The 20,399-nt window shown below is 39.5% G+C and overlaps 1 protein-coding gene across 3 annotated transcripts in view; it reads right to left on the bottom strand.

Annotated features, from left to right (window-relative positions):
* The window catches only part of SCAF8 (SR-related CTD associated factor 8), a 135,451-nt gene that overhangs the window by 73,159 nt on the left and 41,893 nt on the right, over positions 1 to 20,399 (bottom strand). For 2 of the 3 annotated variants that reach the window (XM_074948654.1, XM_074948655.1), the window contains exons 6-11: positions 19,413 to 19,543; positions 15,725 to 15,901; positions 7,680 to 7,759; positions 5,845 to 5,962; positions 2,534 to 2,665; positions 2,283 to 2,395 (exon numbers count right to left, since the gene is read on the bottom strand). In XM_074948654.1, coding sequence (XP_074804755.1) covers positions 2,283 to 2,395; positions 2,534 to 2,665; positions 5,845 to 5,962; positions 7,680 to 7,759; positions 15,725 to 15,901; positions 19,413 to 19,543 — 751 coding nt within the window. The remainder of the gene's footprint in view (positions 1 to 2,282; positions 2,396 to 2,533; positions 2,666 to 5,844; positions 5,963 to 7,679; positions 7,760 to 15,724; positions 15,902 to 19,412; positions 19,544 to 20,399) is intronic. The other variant, XM_074948656.1, reaches the window with a different exon arrangement.

The raw sequence follows: 20,399 nt of genomic DNA, 5'->3' as shown, positions 1-20,399 counted from the left end.
AAACATTTATTTTTAATACCTTGAACAGGTGTCAGGAGAGAGACTTACTCCACTTTTATTTTTGTTTCACTAAAAATTAGGGCTGTCGATTAATCACAGTTAATTCACGTGATTAACTCAAAAAATAATAATTGCGATTTAAAAAATTAATTGCGATTAATCGCACTGTTAACAGAATAGGAATTAAAATTTATTAAATGTTTTGGATATTTTTCTACATTTTCAAATATATTGATTTCAATTGCAAAACAGAATACGTGTACAGTTCTCACTTTATATTACTTTTGATTACAAATATTTTCACTGTAAAAATGATAAAAAAACAGTATTTTTCAATTCACCCCATACAAGTACTGTAGTGTAATCTCTTTATCGTGAAAGTGCAATCTACAAATGTAGATTTTTTTGTGTGTTACATAACTGCACTCAAAAACAAAACAATGTAAAACTTTAGAGCCTACAACTCCACTCAGTCCTACTTCTTGTCCAGCCAATCGCTAAGAGAAATAAGTTTGTTTACGTTTATGGGAGATAATGCTGCCTGCTTCTCTTGTGCAGTGTCACTTGAAAGCGAGCACAGACGTTCGCATGGCACTTTTGTAGCCGGCATTGCAAGGTATTTACGTGCCAGATGTGCTAAACATTTGTACGCCCCTTCATGCTTTGGCCATCGTTCCAGAGGACATGCTTATGATGCTTGTTTAAAAAAATGTGTGTTAATTAAATTTCTGACTGAACTCCTTGGAGGAGAATTATTCGTCTCCTGCTCCATGGTTTTACCCGCATTCGGCCATATATTTTGTGTTGTGGTAGTTTCAGATGACAACACAGCATATACTGTTTGATTTAAGACCACTTTCACTGCAGATTTGACAAAACACAAAGAAGGTTCCAATATCAGATTTCGAGAGATAGCTAAAACACTTGACCCAAGATTTAAGAATCTGAAGTGCCTTTCAAAATCTGAGAGGGACAGGGTGTGGAGCATGCTTTCAGACATCTTAAAAAAGAGCAACACTCCAATACGGAAACTACAGATCCCCAACGACCAAAGAAGAAAATCAACCTTCTGCTGATGACATGTGACTCAGATGATGAAAATGAACATGCGTTGGTCTGCACTGCTTTGGATCATTATCTAGCAGAAACCATCATCAGCAAGGACGCATGTCCTCTGAAATGGTGGATGAAGCATGAAGGGACATATGAATCTTTAGTGTATCTGGCATGCAAATACCTTGCAATGCTGGCTACAATAGTGTCATGTGAACACCCATTCTCACTTTCAGGTGACATTGTAAACAAGAACATTGTAAACAGCATTATCTCCAGCAAATGTAAACAAACTTGTTTGTCTGAGCGATTGGCTGAAAAGAAGTAGGACTGAGCGGACTTGTAAGCTCTAAAATTTTACATTGTTTTATTTTTGAAAGCAGTTATTTTTTGTACATAACTATCTACATTTGTAAGTTCAACTTTCATGATAACAATGTTGCACTTCAGTACTTGTATTAAGTGAATTGAAAAATACTATCTTATTTTTATAATGCAAATATTTATAATAAAAATAAATATAAAGCGAGCACTGTACACTTTGTATTCTGTGTTGTAACTGAAATAAATATATTTGAATATGTGGAAAACATCCAAAAATATTCATACAAATGGTATTCTCTTATTGTTTAAGAGCGTGATTAATCATGATTAATTTTTTAATCATGTGATCAATCGGGATTAATTTTTTTAATTGCTTGACAGCCCTACTAAAAATCACAACTCAGTACGGTAATATGGACTTTTCTTAGTGTTTGTTTAAAAGTTTAGAAAAATTAGTCACATTTTATTTTACTATTGTATAGAGAAAAGAAATGTACTACCATTAGTGTGGTGGAGGAGAAAAAGGGCATTAGTCTGACCTCAACAAAAAAGAACTGCAAAGTTTACAGCAGAAAAATAAGCATTACAGAGGAAAAGTCCATCCCAAAGTCAACAATTTTTTTAGCTACTTATTTGTATTACTTGGAAGGTACTTGAAAATTTAAGGAATCCAAATCTAAACAAAATAAGTTGCCACATCAAAAAAAAGTCTTAAGTTACTATATAACTTAATCCTATGTTTAACTATGTAAACTATTTGTTCTATTCCAATGGAACACATAACCATGCTGGAAGCCAAGAAATCCAGAATGATGATATAGCTACAACAAATATAACAACACTGCCTCTGTATTTTAGAATAAAATAAAGTTGCTTATACTTGAGTAATAAGTTTATTATGAAACCTTGAACGAGATCTCGAGTGTGTTCTTGATCTTGAACGAACAGCTGATTTCTTTTCTTCTTGTTCAAAGATCTCTTCCTCAACTACATCTTGCCCTTCATCTATATCCATGTCCTAAGTATGGAAACAATGAGAAATATAAGCAAAAATATACAAAACATACATTGGCATACAAAGAGATACAACATAATTTCTGAAGTTTAGTTTTTTTCTTCAAATCTCAGTAATTTAATCAGAAATGGTACATTTCACCTGTTGTTGAATATCCATTGAATCATCTAGGTTTGTTTCCACTTCTAAAAACTGCTGTTGGCTACTCCCTTGTGATGGTGATGCAGAGTGCTCTGATCCAAAATTTCCCTCTTGATTTTCCTCAGGGCTTGCCTGCACAGGAAATTAATATTACATTTTAAAAGGCTGGAAGCCAGATTGTATGTTATGTCACTGAGCGATACAACACAGGACATACAAACATGACTGTTAGAACATTTTTGAAAAGAGTTTATTTGCAAGTGTCTGGGATTTTTTTTACCACTTTGTTTTTTGTAAATGCACATCAAGTTAATATGCAGTAATAACCTGCTAAGAGAACTTTGAGTTGAACTTGATTTCCCTCTATTCCACTCTGTACTCCAATACACAAACAAACAGAGTTTAACAGAGCCAGTGCGTTTTCAGTTCCCACCTAAAATACCATCATCAAGTTAATGAGTCAGATAATGTTCATAGAGGATGACTCTCTTTTCACAATTCTGGTTAATTAGAAAAAAAACTCAAACAAGAAAACAAATACATACCCTGAGGGACTATAGTAATCTTGTACAATACTAAGAAGCATATATCAAAATAGTCATATTATTTTAAATTTATAAATATTGTTGGTACGTAAGTCATTGATAACTTATTGTATCAGTTCCATCGAGAACCACACATTTTCATGACTAATTATTTTGTGTGATGTAAATGCAATACCAATTTAAATTTAATTTTAAAATCTTCATTTAATTCCAACCTTTTGGACCAGTATGAGATTTAAGATAAAACAAGTACGACAAAACAAATCATGAAACTGTAGTATTTTATGCCAGGATGTTAGTTACAAGAAAGAAATCTATCAGTGCAACTACATCTGAAAAATGTCACAAATCACACTAATTTTAGAATGAAAACTATAAAATAGTTAATAATTAACAAAAAATTAACAGTCACACTTACTGCATTTTAGCTTTAGAGCTTAGGCTTGTTAAAGTGAATGCTTACAATAAACAATGTGTACACTGGATGTACAAGCTGGAGGGTTTGGATAACAAGCTTCCTATCTGAAACGTAGATATTGTTTGGAAAAAAAATTCTCTCCCAAAACATCCTTTTACTGAATTAACACATTTTAGAAAAATGAAGGAAACAGCTCTCCAATTTAACTACAACAGAAGTGAGATTATGTGAATTTCATTGAAGAAGGCAGATGGCTTTCTACATGAAGAAAAAATATGACTTTTATAGTTTTAAATTCAATTCAGAGAAAGACAATTTTCTAAAACACTGTCTTTATAATAATTTTTTCGCACAGGACACGTGCAATAGAATATTACTTCTCATCTTGACCGACTGGGAAGAAGCTATTATTATTACCATCATTTAATAACAGTAGTGCACTGCATCCAAAAAACTGCCAGGGCACCATGATGGAGTCTGCCAGTACTAACGGTACTGGCTATTCATAAAATGAATGAAAACTAAACTAAAAATTGTCCAAAGGATAGCTCCAAATAAAACAAACTTAAACTTGGAAAATGTGGATTCTTAATTTAGGATTCTTGTAATGACTATTTTAAAATGTCACGTCAATTATTAGAAGTCAATTTCTAGACTGCTAACCAAATGTATCCTTTAGGAAGATGTGTGTGTCTTAAATACCCAAAGAGATAGAACAGAAGTAAAGGACACTGAATTCTGGTGTTTAAGCATTCTTTTAAATATACAGCTGTTTCTCATTATACTTCCACTCTGCTTAAAAACTCTGTACCTTACGTTATTTAGTGACATCAAGTGGCAGAATGTTGAACAGTACCCAGATTCTTCTACATTACCTTCCTGTTTTTCTGAAGCATGTCATTGTCCCATTACCTTCCTGCTTCATGTATTTGCCTCTCAACACCACCATTATTTTTCCTGAACCCACCATTTTGGTTTTACGGAAAACAAGATCAAGAAAACACAACTGTCCTTTGAATATCTCCTGTGCTCCCTGCTTCCGATTTCTACTTTATTTCTTGCTCCTTCTGTCTGTTTTTTTGCCCTCCTACTCCTCCCGAACCTTTGTATTTTATTCTTGCTTTCTTTCTCACTTTCTCTCTCTCACCAGGGCCCGGACACAAAACCAAAGGTCCTCTTCATCGCGTGCTGCACGCTGAGAGTAACTGCTGTGTGTTCCAGCTGAAGCCTGAGCCTCTCAGCTGCAACCAGGACTAGATGTAACTCCCTCTCCCATGCTGATCAGCTGAGAGGCACCTGCTGGAAGCACACACAGGAGCACATCGGGAATGGGGGAGTCAGGTGGTAATCCCCAGTGGTGAGACATGTCACCCTACTCTTGAATGAATTAGAAATGCTAAATTCACAGTCCCCAAAATTAGTTCATTCCTAAACTCAACCGATTTCACTCACTCAAGAACACCACATTTCACTGGAAGGTACCTAATCTATTCAATATATTTATTCTGGAATTTTAATAGTTATTTCTAGATAATGTACATCAACAGCTACCAAAAACTCTATTACGCCTTCACAGGGATATGTGGCTGTAGTAGTACTGGCTAAGTAGCGCAAGCTTTCATTGCTTTGTGGAAGATGCAATCAGAGCTTTACTACATTGCAGAGAGAGAGTCAGCTAGAAAATGAGCATGGGCTGTCTGGAGCATGAGTCCTCACTGGGGCAATGGATGGTGCCTGCTGAGTTGCGCACACAGGCTGAGAAGAGAACAAAATCACTCAGTCACTAGGGCACAGAATGATCTTAGGGAGGAGTTGAAAGAAGCCCCTTCCACCTGCTGCAGCAGCATACAACCTACTCTATCCTCTTCCCAATCAGAGAGGAGCGCATCCGCTCAAAGTTTAGGTCCTTCTCTAAATTGGGACTTTTCTGGATCTGTGCATGACTAAATGTGATACAAACAGTAAATGAAATGTACCTAATTATCCCTTTTTTTCTTACAAGTCAGAGCAGCAAGCCATCTTTCAGCCCTCCATGAAAGAAGGGAAACCATTTAAAAAAAAAAATCTTAGTTAAGAAGTGGACAGGATAACTGAAAGTGAAGCATGTCTCCAGCTCAGCTGAATACTAGTCTCTCCTAATTTAAGTACAAAATACAAAATGTATAGCTCACATTTGTTTTGTGGGTTTTTTTGTTTTATGCTTTTTGCCTTCACTTGCTCCAAGTCATCACTTTGCAAGCCTAGCCCAGGTGATTAGCCAGTGACAGAGTTTCATTATTATGAGTAAGAGTATGAGGAAGAAGACACTAGAATCATTCACTATGATAACCACAAGATGGAGTAGTTACCTTCTGAGGCTGCTGTTGTTCCAGGAGCTGCTGTCGGAGATGTTCTAAATTTTGTTGCTGCAGTTGTTCAGCTAGCTGATGAAAAAGTGAGTTGTTCACAGACTCTGATACGAGAGGCCTAAAATAAAATAATTGAAAAACCCTTAACATCAAAGTTTTTCTCGAGACTAAATAACCTAACAAACAAAATTTCATAGTTTAAAAAGCAGCAAGCTACACATACATTTTCAAACAAATGAACTTAGTTAAACATACTTAGTTGCAATTATTATTCCTCCGAGTGAATTACAAGATTGTTACTCTAAGTTACTCCTGACAGAATTCTGCGCCCATGTGGGGGCACAGAATTCATATGGCCCGCATATTTCTTTGCCCCCCAGGAAGAAAAACGCAAAAAAAATCTGCAAGGGGGCACACGTCTTTTTCCCGGCAGCGCATCTGTTCCACAGTGCCTGGAGCAGCTTCAGAGACACAAATCATTGCGTGGGGAGGGGGGCTCAGTGTGCGTGCCTGCTGGGGGCGACGCTGATCATAATCAGGGGCGGGGCTGGCCAACAAGCAAGAGAGGCTCTGTCCCTCTCTCTTGATACTGCAGCTCAAGGGGCATGGAGGAGAGTAGGTCTTTTTGTTATGCAGGAGGAAGGCTCTGTCCCTGAGGCAGAAGTGTAGCAGCCTGCCTGCCTAGTAAAATGTAACTTCTTGAGAATTGAAAAAAATACTTAAATTAAAATCATGTTACTGAAAATGGTTTGTTTTTAAGTTCAAGAAAATAGCTTTTGTAAAAAAAACCACCACATTTTGTTAATGTTGCTTTTGATGGTTAATTGATCTCATTCTCTGAGGCAGAAATGTAGCAACCTGTCTGAATAGTAACATTGTTAATTACGATTGTTAGTTAACTGTTCCCATGCTCTGTCAATTCCCCCAGGAGCATAAAAACCTGTAAAAGTTTTAAGGCCCCTACATCGCCAGAGTGATGTAAAGCCTTATAAATTCCAGTAAGGCAATCAGCTAGGAAGATCTATGCACTCATTTTTTTCCTGTGCCAAAGTGGCACAATGGGGTTAGATTTTTACTTACCCATTTAAAAAAAATAAAAAAAGACTTTTGAGGGCAAATAAAACATTTACCAAGCAGTCAATAAAATGTCAGGACAATCAGAACCAAGCACCTCTCAAAGTACCCAACTAGGTCCAGAACAATGATCAGCAAAACTGTATGACTTTCATGTGTGAAAGTCTGAGCTATTTAAAATGACATTCTCCTTTTTTTTTTCTCCCATTTGGTGCTCTGTAATGGAATTTAAATGAAAATCCAGGACTGTAACTGAAATGCAGGGTATTAGTTACCAAGTATTTGTAACTTAACTTTCATGTGTCTAGGAAATGCTGAACAGTCAATGACTTTTTTTTGTATTGTAGTTTAAATAACTTACCAAAACAACTGAAACTGGCGTGATTATATTGCATTATTTTGACAAATAAAATTTGCAGAATTTTGAATTTTTTGGCACAGAATCCCCCAGGAGTATCTAAGTTGAGTGCTATCTTCAGACCAAACTCTCATTCTCTCTGTTCTAAAATGGTAGGCATCCAGCTGAAGGGTTCTCATGCAATGGTAGAGATGTTGTGTTAAACATTTAAAACATATACATGTCCATCATTCAAATTCATGTAAATTGTTCTCTGTTACCACTGCTCCAGTATAGTAGTTTACATATACTGAAGGATCAGACAGCTGGTCTACTTTTCACACTGAATGTTCAATCATCATCATGTTTAATAGGAAAAATGATCAAATTAATCTAACTTAAAAGGAATGCAACCTGATCTTACAGTTGGGAAGTGGGAGTTTCCTTTTTAGGCTCTTCACTGAGTTCAGGTTCTTCCCCAAAATCAAACCTGTCCATCAGCTTCTAGGAGAAAACAAATCAAGCATTAGAAAGAGTATATTTTATAACGTTTCCTACCAAGCCATACAAAATACGTAGTAATCTAGAAACAGGAAGTTTCTGTTTCTGCAATGACTTAATGTAGGAAAGCTGACCATTCTTTTAAATAGAAAACCCTTAGCTGCATCATTCTTGACTTCTGCCTGATAATCCAAGAAGAACAAGTGTTGCCCAATAGTAAAGAAATGACTACTCTCCTGGGGCAAAGCATTATATATAATCTGTGTGTGTGTGTTCTTGTTCCTTTAGCAGTCGGCCAATTATTATGGCCAACGCCAACATCAAACATGGCATTGAAGAAGAATTACCTGTTATATACTGCTTGTGGATGTCCAAGGAATTAGGACATAGTTTTCTGTCAATGATTTAATTTGAAGGGAAAAAAATCAAAGACACAAACAAACTATATAGATTAAGAAACACAAGTTATTTGCCATGGAAACTGTGGTAGTTCTTCAAGAGTGTTGTCTCTGCACTTGCAGTGCCTCACAAGTGCCCTCTCTCAGCACTGAACATTCAGCAACAGTTATATCACCAACCACCTCAATTCCTTCTGCTAAACACCAGTCTTATGAAACCAGAATTTAGAGAGAGGGGAGAAGGTAAGGAGGTACACAGAGAATGTAATCTTAAATAACTAGTTAACATGAATAAATAGCTTTTTTCCTTCTTCAGGGTGGCCTCTGCTAATTGTAAATTATGGGAGTCTAGCAAACAATACAAACCTCTAAAAAAGGCTGGCTAAGGGGCTTGTATTAAGCAAGGATTCTGCTGAACTACTTTCCCAAAAAGAAAAGGAGGACTTGTGCCACCTTAGAGACTAACATTTATTTGAGCATAAGCTTTTGTGAGCGACAGCTCACTTCATCGGATGCATACTGTGGAAAATACAGTGGGGAGATTTATATACATAGAGAACATGAAACAATGGGTGTTAACCATATACACTGTAACAAGAGTGATCACTCAAGGTGAGCTATTACCAGCAGGAGAGCGGGGGGGGGGGGGACGGGGGACACACACCTTTTGTAGTGATAATCAAGGTGGACCCTTTCCAGCAGTTGACAAGAACACCTGGGGGGGGGAGGGGGGGAAAACCATGGAGAAACAGTTTTACTTTGTGTAATGACCCATCCACTCCCAGTCTCTATTCAAGCCTAAGTTAACTGTATCCAGTTTGCAAATTAATTCCAATTCAGCAGTTTCTCGTTGGAGTCCGTTTTTGAAGTTTTTTTGCTGACATATTGCCACTTTTAGGTCTGACCTAAAAGTGACCAATCGAGTGACCAGAGAGACTGAAGTGTTTCCCAACTGGTTTTTGAATGTTATAATTCTTGACGTCTGATTTGGGTCCATTTATTCTTTTACGTAGAGACTGTCTAGTTTGACCAATGTACATGGCAGAGGGGCATTGCTGGCACATGATGGCATATATCACATTGGTAGATGTTCAGGTGAACGAGCCTCTGATAGTGTGGCTGATGTGATTAGCCGATGAAGTGAGCTGTAGCTCACGAAAGCTCATGCTCAAATAAACTGGTTAGTCTCTAAGGTGCCACAAGTACTCCTTTTCTTTTTGCGAATACAGACTAACACGGCTGTTACTCTGAAACCTGCTCCTATGATGGTGTCCCCTGAATAGATATGTGGACACAGTTGGCAACGGGCTTTGTTGCAAGGATAGGTTCCTGGGTTAGTGTTTTTGCTGTGTGGTGTGTGGTTGCTGGTGAGTATTTGCTTCAGGTTGGGAGGCTGTCTGTAAGCAAGGACTGGCCTGTCTCCCAAGATCTGTGAGAGTGATGGGATCATCCTTCAGGATAGGTTGTAGATCCTTGATGATGTGCTGGAGAGGTTTTAGTTGGGGGCTGAAGGTGATGGCTAGTGGCGTTCTGTTATTTTCTTTGTTGGGCCTGTCCTGTAGTAGGTGACTTCTGGGTACTCTTCTGGCTCTGTCAACCTGTTTCTTCACTTCAGCAGGTGGGTATTGTAGCTGTAAGAACGCTTGATAGAGATCTTGTAGGTGTTTGTCTCTGTCTGAGGGGTTGGAGCAAATGCGGTTGTATCGTAGAGCTTGGCTGTAGACAATGGATCGTGTGGTGTGGTCTGGATGAAAGATGGAGGCATGTAGGTAGGAATAGCGGTCAGCAGGTTTCCGGTAGAGGGTGGTGTTTATGTGACCACTGCTTATTAGCACCACAGTGTCCAGGAAGTGGATCTCTTGTGTGGACTGGTCCAGGCTGAGGTTGATGGTGGGATGGAAATTGTTGAAATCATGGTGGAATTCCTCAAGGGCTTCTTTTCCATGGGTCCAGATGATGAAGATGTCATCAATGTAGCGCAAGTAGAGTAGGGGCATTAGGGGACGAGAGCGGAGGAAGCGTTGTTCTAAGTCAGCCATAAAAATGTTGGCATATTGTGGAGCCTTGCGGGTACCCATAGCAGTGCCACTGATTTTAAGGTATACATTATCCCCAAATGTGAAATAGTTATGGGTGAGGACAAAGTCAAAGTTCAGCCACCAGGTTTGCCGTGACATTATCGGGGATACTGTTCTTGACGGCTTGTAGTCCATCTTTGCGTGGAATGTTGGTGTAGAGGGCTTCTACATCCAGAGTGGCCAGGATGGTGTTTTCAGGAAGATCACCGATGGATTGTAGTTTCCTCAGGAAGTCAGTGGTGTCTCAAAGATAGCTGGGAGTGCTTGTAGCATAGGGCCTGAGGAGGGAGTCTACATAGCCAGACAATCCTGCTGTCAGGGTGCCAATGCCTGAGATGATGGGGCGTCCAGGATTTCCAGGTTTATGGATCTCGGGTAGCAGACAGAATACCCCAGGTATTCCAGGGGTGTGTCTGAGAATTTGTTCTTGTGCTTTTTCAGGGAGTTTCTTGAGCAAATGCTGTAGTTTCTTTTGGTAACCCTCAGTGGGATCAGAGGGTAATGGCTTGTAGAAAGTGGTGTTGGAGAGCTGCCTAGCAGCCTCTTGTTCATATTCCAACCTATTCATGATGATGACAAAAGTGAGCATCAGATCTAGAAGTAAAAAGAGTGGTGCTGTGCAAACGTGTGTACAGAACTCCAAGAAGCAACTCTGTAGATTTCAGTGAAGAAAACATTATAGAGGAAGGCCACTGATGACACCTTAGCCATGGTAGAGCGCACTCTAAGGTCATGTTTACACTTACCTCCGGAGCGATCGATCCAGCGGGGGTCAATTTATTGTGTCTAGTGAAGACACAATAAATCAACCATCACGCGTTCTCCCGATGATTCCGGTACTACTCCACCAGAGTGAGAAGCATAGGCGGAGTCAATGGGGGAGCGTCAGCAGTCAACCTACCGCAGTGAAGACACCGCGGTAGGTAGATCTAAGTATGTCGATTTCAGCTACGTTATTCTGCCCCCCCCGCCCCTCCCCCCAAGTGTAGACCAGGCCTAAGACCCCGAGCAACTGACATCCTAGGTAAGGTATAACATATGTCTTGGTGCACAGCCTAATCCACTGTCCATGACCAGAGAGTTTGGTGCTGGGTGAAGGAATAAAAACTCAGAATCCTTAACTGGGACTTACGGGTTTTTTTGTTTTTTTTTAAATCAGCTCTCTTGCATGCGGGGTTCTTTCTGGAGTTTACCAGATAGACTCGGTTTGCTCAAGGAGGGCTTCATTAATTGGCAGTGTCACCCATGCTGAGGTAGAGATAGGAAATATGTCCAGGAGCTTGTGATAGGAATCCTGGACTACATATAGGGGAGTCTGCAAGACATCAGCAACCCACTTCATCAAGTCCTGGAAGTGCCTAAAGTCATCAGCTAATGATGGCAGTGGTGGCATTACTGCCTCATCAGGTGTTTGTAAGCTGTTTTTAAGGGGGTAACCTCCTTGTTAGATCTTGCCTCTTTCTCCTCAAAGGTCCCCTGGGGCTCACAGAATGGGGAGGAGGGATGGAAGGTACCAGGGAATTAAGTCTTGTGTGTTCCCTGTGGGACTGAGTCGAGGACCCTCAAAATTGTTGCTGATATATTGCCCATGGATCCCAATCAGGCCAATGGGGGAGACAAAAATGCGTGGGGATGGGAGTGGATGCAGGGGCAGGAAATCCAGCACCGGTCCTCCCAAAGAAAGCAATCGTCTGGTGCACTCTCTTTCTTGCATCTGCAACAGAGAACAACTTCTGCTAGAATAACCTGGAGATACTTGAATCAAAAGTTCAGATCTGAGTTGGAATGATCCTCATATATGGTAAAGGAGGTGATCCCCTTCCCCCAACCCAGTGGATAGTTGAAGAAGGAGAAGAAGAAGGTCTCCCAGAAACATGAACAGTTGGTGGCCCAGCAGACCTTGGTACTGAGAGGCATCCAGACGTTGCAAGGAGCGGAGACTCAGGCTCATCTGGTACCGCTAGCTTCCTTGGGTACAAGAATTCCTGCGGTATTGGAAATACAAGAGAACTCACTACCAGTGCCGATGACATTGCAGAGGCATTGTGAGGCACTGCCGCTGGTACTGAGGGTGTCAAGGGCTGCACTGAAGCTGATCTCTAAGAAATAGTGATCTTCAGTACCGAACTCTTTTATCGCTGAGGTATGATGAAGTCTTAGTGTGCTTCACTGTACTCGAAGTACCCAGAGCCTCACTAGCACTCCTCTCAGGGACTGATGTTTCCGGTGAGCGTATTTTCTTTGAAGAAGAACACTCTGATGTTTTGCTCCTCTTATCCCCTTCCTTATACTTAAGAGTGCGAAGCTCTCCATACCAGTGGAACAGTTATCGGTATCTCAATCATGGAGAATGCTGGAGACATGGGTGTCAGTGTCATCCTCCCCCTTGGAAGCTTTTAGTGACCATGGTCTCAATGATGACAGGGCACTGACAGACATGGAAGGTCCCCGTACAGGGGGTTTCCCTGAGCAGGGGTCTGAAGCCGGTCTAAAGACTTGCTCCATCATTAAAAGTCTATACTTCATTTCCCTGTTTTTATAGGCTCTTCCTTCAAAGATGAGCAGATTTTATACTTGCTAGGAATGTGAGAGTCTCCCAAACAACGAATGCAGTGGGAATATCTGTACTAACTGGGACTGCTCTTCGACACAAGAGGCACCTTTAAAAACTCAGGGAGCCCTGCAACTCTGACAGAAGAAAAACATTATTCAAATCCTGAAAGAAAAGAAAAAGAAAAAGAAAAAAACAAACAAACAAATTTTCATCCAGAAAAGGAAAAAAAGGAACAAACATTCCAAATATAAGGCACTAAATTGTACTCTACTAGCTAACTATACAGCTAAAGATTAATAAAAGAGGCAAACAAGTATGGAGCAAACAGGCATCTCAGACTGAAGGCGGCTGAGAAGGAACTGAGGGTGGTTCACCCATGCAGCCCTATATATAGCCCTTATGGGGCAAAAGGATGGATAGGGCACATGTGCAGGATTAACGGGCACGACCACCAAAATTCTCTGATCAAAGGCGCATGCGCACCTAAAGTGGAGTACCCACAGGGATGCTACTCAAAGTAATAGCAGTAGGTTTTCTGAACGTCCAGATAGATATTTCATGTGGTTCTCCTTCATCACTGTTTTGTTGACACTCAAAAAAATTCTGCCAGCACAGTTTACTACACAGAAGCTGTGTAGTTTGATCCTATCTTACATTCCCCTTAATTTTTTATTTTTCTTGTTAAACTAAAGATCACGGGTCTATAATTGCTATAATTACCATTAGGCAACTTTTTTTAAAGACAGATATAACAATATGTTAGTCTCTGCAGAGGATTGGAGGGTAAGAGATTGAATATTTTATTAACAACTTTTGGAAGAATACCATCTGGTGATGGTGATTTGTCACTGTTTAATTTAATGTTTTTGTTCCAGTACCTACTTTTTTGACACAAAGATTTCTGACAGTGCCTCATCTTGGTTAAGGTTGAAAATCACTTACTATTAAAAGACCATTATTCTAGGTGTGCTTTAAAATGCACAAATTCAGTTTTGTCTTGAAATTTGATGCACCTCTTGGGGATGCAGGGAGGGTGGTCTACATTTGGGTCACTTGAGCAAGCTGTTCCAGAGATACAGCTCCCTCCCCATACACAAATAATCTGTTTACAAAAATCACCCTTTCTTATGACATTTTGGTGCGATCTAATCCTTCCCAAACTAATCTCAGCCATTTGGGATTTACTAATTAATTGTATTATTGTAGCACCTAAGAACCCCAGTCATGGACCAGGTCCACACTGTGCTAGGTACTTTACCAACACAGAACAAAAAGGTAGTCCTTACCTCTAAGAATTTAGAGTCAGACTAATTTCACTTTTAAAGTATTGTCAAGGAAATTAACGGTAATTAGAGGGAAGATTAAAAGACTCTAGTAAGCAGTTAGGGCATGACTCATACTCAACCATTTTGGTCATCTGCTCAAGGGTTTAAATGATACACAAATTTAAGGTTGCCAGTGGTGTCTCATGCCTGTCCCGAATGTATGTCAGCTAGACTCAAACCTCTGAAAATTAGGAAATGAAGAGTTAAGGTAACACAACCCACTTCAGAAAACAGGAATTACAGAGTTAAGGTATACACCATCTCTGCAATGCAAACTAAACTCCGAAGTCCCAACACCACACCTACTACCATTCTATTCTTACAGATTCTATAGATACTCTGGGAACAGAGCCCTAGAGCAATGGCTGACAAAGCCTAACACCTCTTTGCTAAGGCAAAACTCTGGTTTAGGTCAGCCATAGTCAAGTCTGGTTTAGGTCATAGCTGCTTACACTCAAACGCTTACCCTACTCCACACTAACTACCACAGACTTGTAAGATATTACAAACGCTTCACACTTGTCTGGGAATTCCTTCTGCTAATTATTTGAAAAGAAATGGTCTGGGATAGATAGCTCCCAACATCCTCGGTAGTGAAGACTGATGAAAAGATAATTTAGCTTCTCTACAACATCCTTATCCTCCCTAATAATAGAGTAGAGACTACCCACTCACAGACTTCCTGTTTTTTATATACTGAAATAACTTGTTTTTATGTCTTTGGTTATTTCGTCTTCAAATTTCCTCCAAACCTTCCTAACATTATATTTTACCATTGCCATAGTTTACGGTACGCTCATCTACCTTGCCATTCAACTCTATCTGTTTTCTTCTTGGCTTCTCTCTTCCCTTAAAAAAAATAAAAAAGGTATGCATGTTTTCTGTGCTCTATTAAGCATACTTACATAACCTCCATACTATGTCTAAGAATTTTAATTTCCTCACTTTTGGGGTCTTTTTGATTAGGTTTGTCCCTTTAAAAACAAAATCCCTCTCTGAAGTCTAGCTTTCATATGATCCTCCTGCTAAGAATGTAAACTTTATTATATTTGTGGTCACTATTACTTTGAAGTTCTAGTACAGTTATTTCCTTGGGTATTTATGATGTAACAAACCTACTGATTCTCCAGTCATCTATAGTCTTACCGGAAAACTAGGGTACATAAGACCTGAATTTCTAGAGTATTTTTTCCCCTGAGAAAACCTTTCAGACTTCCTTTGTATGCCATAAAGGAAGGGTGAGGTGAGAAGGCAAAAAGATACAAGCCCAACCTTCCTTCTTGTGCAGATAATCGTCAAATTTGTTAATTCAGATCCTCCTTCTACACAATTATAGAAGGAAATACAACGACTTTGTTTTACTAATGGAAATTAACTCTAGCCTTCTGAAAAACGTCTTTAACCCTTAAATTATATTAAATATATCATTTGTGTATTTGTATAACTCAAAGAAAATATTTTTTGTATTTGGAAAAGCCTGTGTGCAAAAACCTTTTCTGTAGCTTAGTCATGCACTTCTTAACAAGTCACTAAAGATAGAGACACAACCCATATGAAGACTTTAAATATAAATAGTAAATGCATTTCTTCAAACTTGGTCCTCCAACTTCTACCTTGTTAAAAGAGACATTCTGTTCCAGTGGATTAAGTGTGTTGGCAGCAGCAGCTGCAGCTGTAAGTTGTGCTGTGAGGGCCTGTAACTGAACGACAAGACCAGCATCCAGCGCTTGAAGTAGTGAAGGCTGTGGCTTCTGTTGTTGTATTTGCAGTGTCTGTATTAACTGCTGAAGCTGGAAGAAAGAGAGCGATAACTACATTAACAAAAAAATAAAACTCACCTAGCTTTTTGCCCTTCTCATGAATAAAGATCTCACCAGTGCAGTATATCTATCTCAGGGTTATAATTTCAGTTTAGTCTGTTGGTAGTTACAGCAAATTATATTCCCACTTACTGGCTAATTTGCTTTCTGCAGCTCAGACAAGATACTGTAGACATGAGGTTCCACCTCCTAATTCGCTGACAGGTAGATGACGACCAATCACAATCCAGGATTTTTCTGCTTTCTAGGGCTCCCTCTTCTGCTTCTCCAGTTTGATTCCTTCTGATCTGTAAAATAATCTGTTAGCCTGCTCTACCCTCTTAACAGCCCATCTAGATTAGGAAAAGTTGTACCAGCGTACTTACACTGGTACAAGCTCCATTTTATGCTGGTGCAGCATGTCTACATCAAGGCTTTGCACTTGTGTATCTATATTGCCTACAAGGCAAGTCTCATATTGAAGCTTGGGCTTTGCAAGTGTAACAGTGGGAGTTTGCACTGTCTCAACCAAGCCAGAAAAAGCAAATTAGCCAATAAATGGGAATGTAATTTGCCTTTTTGTGGCTCATCTTGCGACAGAACAGATACTGGGTTCTGTACAGCAGTATTTTATGAGAAAACACTCTAGGAAGGGACAACAGAAGACTCATGGTTGAATCAGAAGAGAGAGCCTGAAGGCAGAAGATGGGTAATAAGAGGAACAAGAACCCCAAAGGCCTCCATCAACTCTCCTGAATGGACTGGTCCAAGCACTCAGCAGCTAAGGGCGGCATCTGCACATTAAGCAGATAATGAGCAGTTTAAAAAACAAGTAGTACAGGAAAATTTGCAAATCTTTTCTATTGATGCCTTCCCTCTGCAGCCCAGATGTCCATGACTGCTGGGATGGGTACAAATCTCAATGTACAAGGAACTTTTACAGTCTTATAAATCTCCGGGAAACTGGACTTGAATCATTTGGCCATAACATAACAAGATATCTTGAGCTGTAAAAGAGAATGATACATGGGGTTCTGTTTCTCTGAAGGTTTCTAGGCCAAGTACACTATGAGGACCTTCCTGAGATCCAAGGTGTGTCAAAAATTTCTGTTCCTGGTTTAAGATTGGGACAAACTCTAAAGGGAGGTGTCCTATTTAGGTGAAAAGAAGCTCTGACTTTTGAAAAAAATCTATGATAGATGTACCACTATGGAATTCTAAATATGGAGGACTACAGGAAAATGTGAAGAGTCTTCCGAAATAAAATTATTACTACCTGAAAAGTGCCTTCACGGCAAAGAACTACAAATCTACCAAGTGAAGAAGCTCCCCTCAGATACTACCAAACTTGCTAGTGCAAAGGGGAAAGAAGCTCACCCATATGGAAAGAGGCTCTCCCCAAGGTAACCTCAGACTAGAAGGAGTAGGTGCTTCAATACTTTCATGAGATAAGACCCCACTACCCTAAGTCTCTGGACCTTGTTCTGCACTGTTGATGGGGTTGGGCATCTCTGTTTAGGTGGTCCAGCCCATGCTGCCCTCAGGAGGCCAGAGTACCCCTTTTCCATTTCTCTCACCTTAATTCTGATGCGGGAATTTTTTTCTACATAATGCAGGACAGTTTTTTTTTCCAGCTGGATGAACTGGAATTCCAACTATCTTAGACTTCTTTCAAAAGGTTTTTGTCAAAGATCTTACTCCTGAGGAATTCTCTTTTCTACATGTGTGTTCTTAAGAGACTATGGTCATGTCTAGCCACCATTAGAAGTCACCTCTTTGTATGTTGCTCTGAGTGAGGCAGGAATCAAACTGAAGAAGCTGAGGAGGAAGCCCTAGAATGGGAAAATCTTGGATGATTGGTCACCATCCTGCCTGTCTCTATACTCCTGCTGGGTCCCTTCTCTCTCTCCTTTTACTATCGCTACACTCTCATCTTACCCATACGTACCACCACAAACTGAGTCACAGATTCTTCTCTCTCACCCACAAAATATAGTCCTAAAATGTGAAGGAGGGAATCATCTAACTATCAAAGACCTCATTTTCTCTTCCTTTATATATTAATGTTATCTTCAATATATATTGCCATACTCCTACTGCGTCCCATCTTTCCTTTCTCTTATCTTTTGATCCACAAGCTATTTCTGTACCTTCTGCCATCTTTTAAAGACTCTGTAACTCCCTTCTGGTCCACACAGTCTTTAGCTTTTCTCCTTTGTTGTTGTTTCTTTTTCTTTTAAAAATATCCTCTGGCCAGCAATCTTCACGCTCTCATACAATTCCTACCCCACATCTCCCCATTCTCATTTTACATCTCTCCTTCTGTAAGACACCACCCCCACCAAATCCTACCGTCCCCTATTCCATGTTACCTTTTTACCCCACCTCTCCTGTCAGGCTCTCCACCTCACTCTGGTACCCTCTCACTCAAGTTCCCATTGTCAATTTCCCTGAGTCATGACCAGACTAAAAATCTTCCTGCCTCAGGCTTCTGGCCAGTTACAGATGGCACTGCTTATCTGAACACAGCAAAACTGTTGCACTTTTAGCCCTTGAGATGGCAGCATCAGGACTGGTGCTTGATACTGTGGTAGTCCCTACTCACTAATTTGGGTGGGATATTTTTAGTGCCCCAACACAGCAGCCATTGAACATCTCTTTCATCCAGGGCCACCACTGCAGCCCACTCAAATTGGGATAGTAGGGACTGCCAGAGTAGCAGTATATGCCATTATTACTTGAAGACGAGGGCCTACATTTTCAAAAGGGCTACTGATTTTCAGTGTCCATCTTATGGAATATTGACATGGCCTGATTTTCAGAGAACAGACGCTCAGCATTTTCTCAGCATCAGGTATCTAAGATGTATCAAGCTGGGCATTCATACACTGAGGTATCCAAATTCAGTCACTTTTGAAAATGTAGGCCAAGAGTCATATTAAGGATACTGATAACTTCCTGAATATCCTGAGAATGAAAATAAATGGAATATTTAAGGTGAACTGCAAAAGAAAAATTAGAATTGAGTTAATCACAGACTTCTATGTTGATATCCCCCACTACACCAAGAGACGCGTTTTAACATACAGGATGTATTCAGCATAGAAATAAGTTTTAACTATCATTTAAAGCACCCTTCACCCCCCACATTGAAAATATTTTGTTACTTCCTGATTCACTGAAGATATCCTAGAAGGCTCCCTCTGTAACATTGTAAATACCATGCATTGTATGGGCTGCAATGAATCTTTTTCTGGTTTCTGACGTCACCTTCTTGGATACATTCAGTGAACCAAGAGAATTTCAAAAGGATAAAAAGAATTGTTAAATGTTGTTTCAAACTTATCTCTGGAGAACCATCTCTATGAACTGGTTATACTGAGGACAAATTTTTAAAAATAAATTAACAACACTGATAAATACTCTCACGTGTATCGTTCATACACAAACATTGTGGACTACATACAGTACAAAAGTCTAATTACCTACAAAAAGTATTTACCTGTTGGCCTTGGGGACTCTGTAAGATTTGTGCAACAGCAGCAAGTGTGTCTGTATTAGCAATTTGAGACACCCAAGGATCAGGTAAACTTTGTACCACATTGGCTGGAGTAACAGGTGTCACAGGAGTTCCTGAAAGAGGGGAAGCAACGTTAAGCTAAGTGTTGTTAACATACCATTTTTCATATACAAAGTACAGCAGTAAAAATTAAAACTGAAATTCAGAGTCACACTGAATATGGCAGTTTATTTTACATTATGGACAAATTGCATAAAAACAGTTTTTGAACTGTAAGAAGCCACAAAGGTTACACACCTATGTAGCGATTTTTAAATGTCTGAAATGAAAGATGGGTCTGTAACTTAAAAAAAAAAAAAAAAAAGTTTTTCTACTAAATGTAGTGCTCTGGATAAGTGCCACATAGACATCCATAGAAACCATCAATTCCTTTATGCACAGAACAGCACAGCATGGCAGTAGTAACGCAAATTTCCCCACCAATGTGCCTCAATTGGTGGAACTACTTGTAAGTGAGTCTCATGACAAATTCTACTCTTGGCCTGTCTGCTGGAATTGCCAACAAGAATGCTACTGAATGCAAAATGTAGTAGTGTTCATTGCGAGCTGAAATTTGGAGGGAGTCTCCCCTATTACGGATAACTTCTCTTGTGTTTTAGGGGAACTGAGGGAGATCTGAACTGGTTTAAAATTCATTTTTAGTCATCAGATGGTAATGACTTCTGGTAACTACAGAGATGGCCATGTTTGAAAATACAGATGAAAATGTTCAATAATCACTATCATGTCCCAAAATACTATTGGACCAATGAACAATCCTTAATATTATTTTAAACTTAGCAGCATTACAAGATGGATGTAATCAGGAAAGATGAGGAACACAGTCAATTTTGAAGTTACAAACTGCCTTGGGCTAAGTCATTTTAAAGACGTAGTATAAATTATAAAACTGTAGTTTTAAATGTTTTT

The sequence above is a fragment of the Natator depressus genome, chromosome 3 (genome assembly GCF_965152275.1).
Source record: "Natator depressus isolate rNatDep1 chromosome 3, rNatDep2.hap1, whole genome shotgun sequence".
Lineage (NCBI taxonomy): Eukaryota > Metazoa > Chordata > Testudines > Cheloniidae > Natator > Natator depressus.
This window is presented reverse-complemented; position numbering and strand designations above follow the sequence as displayed.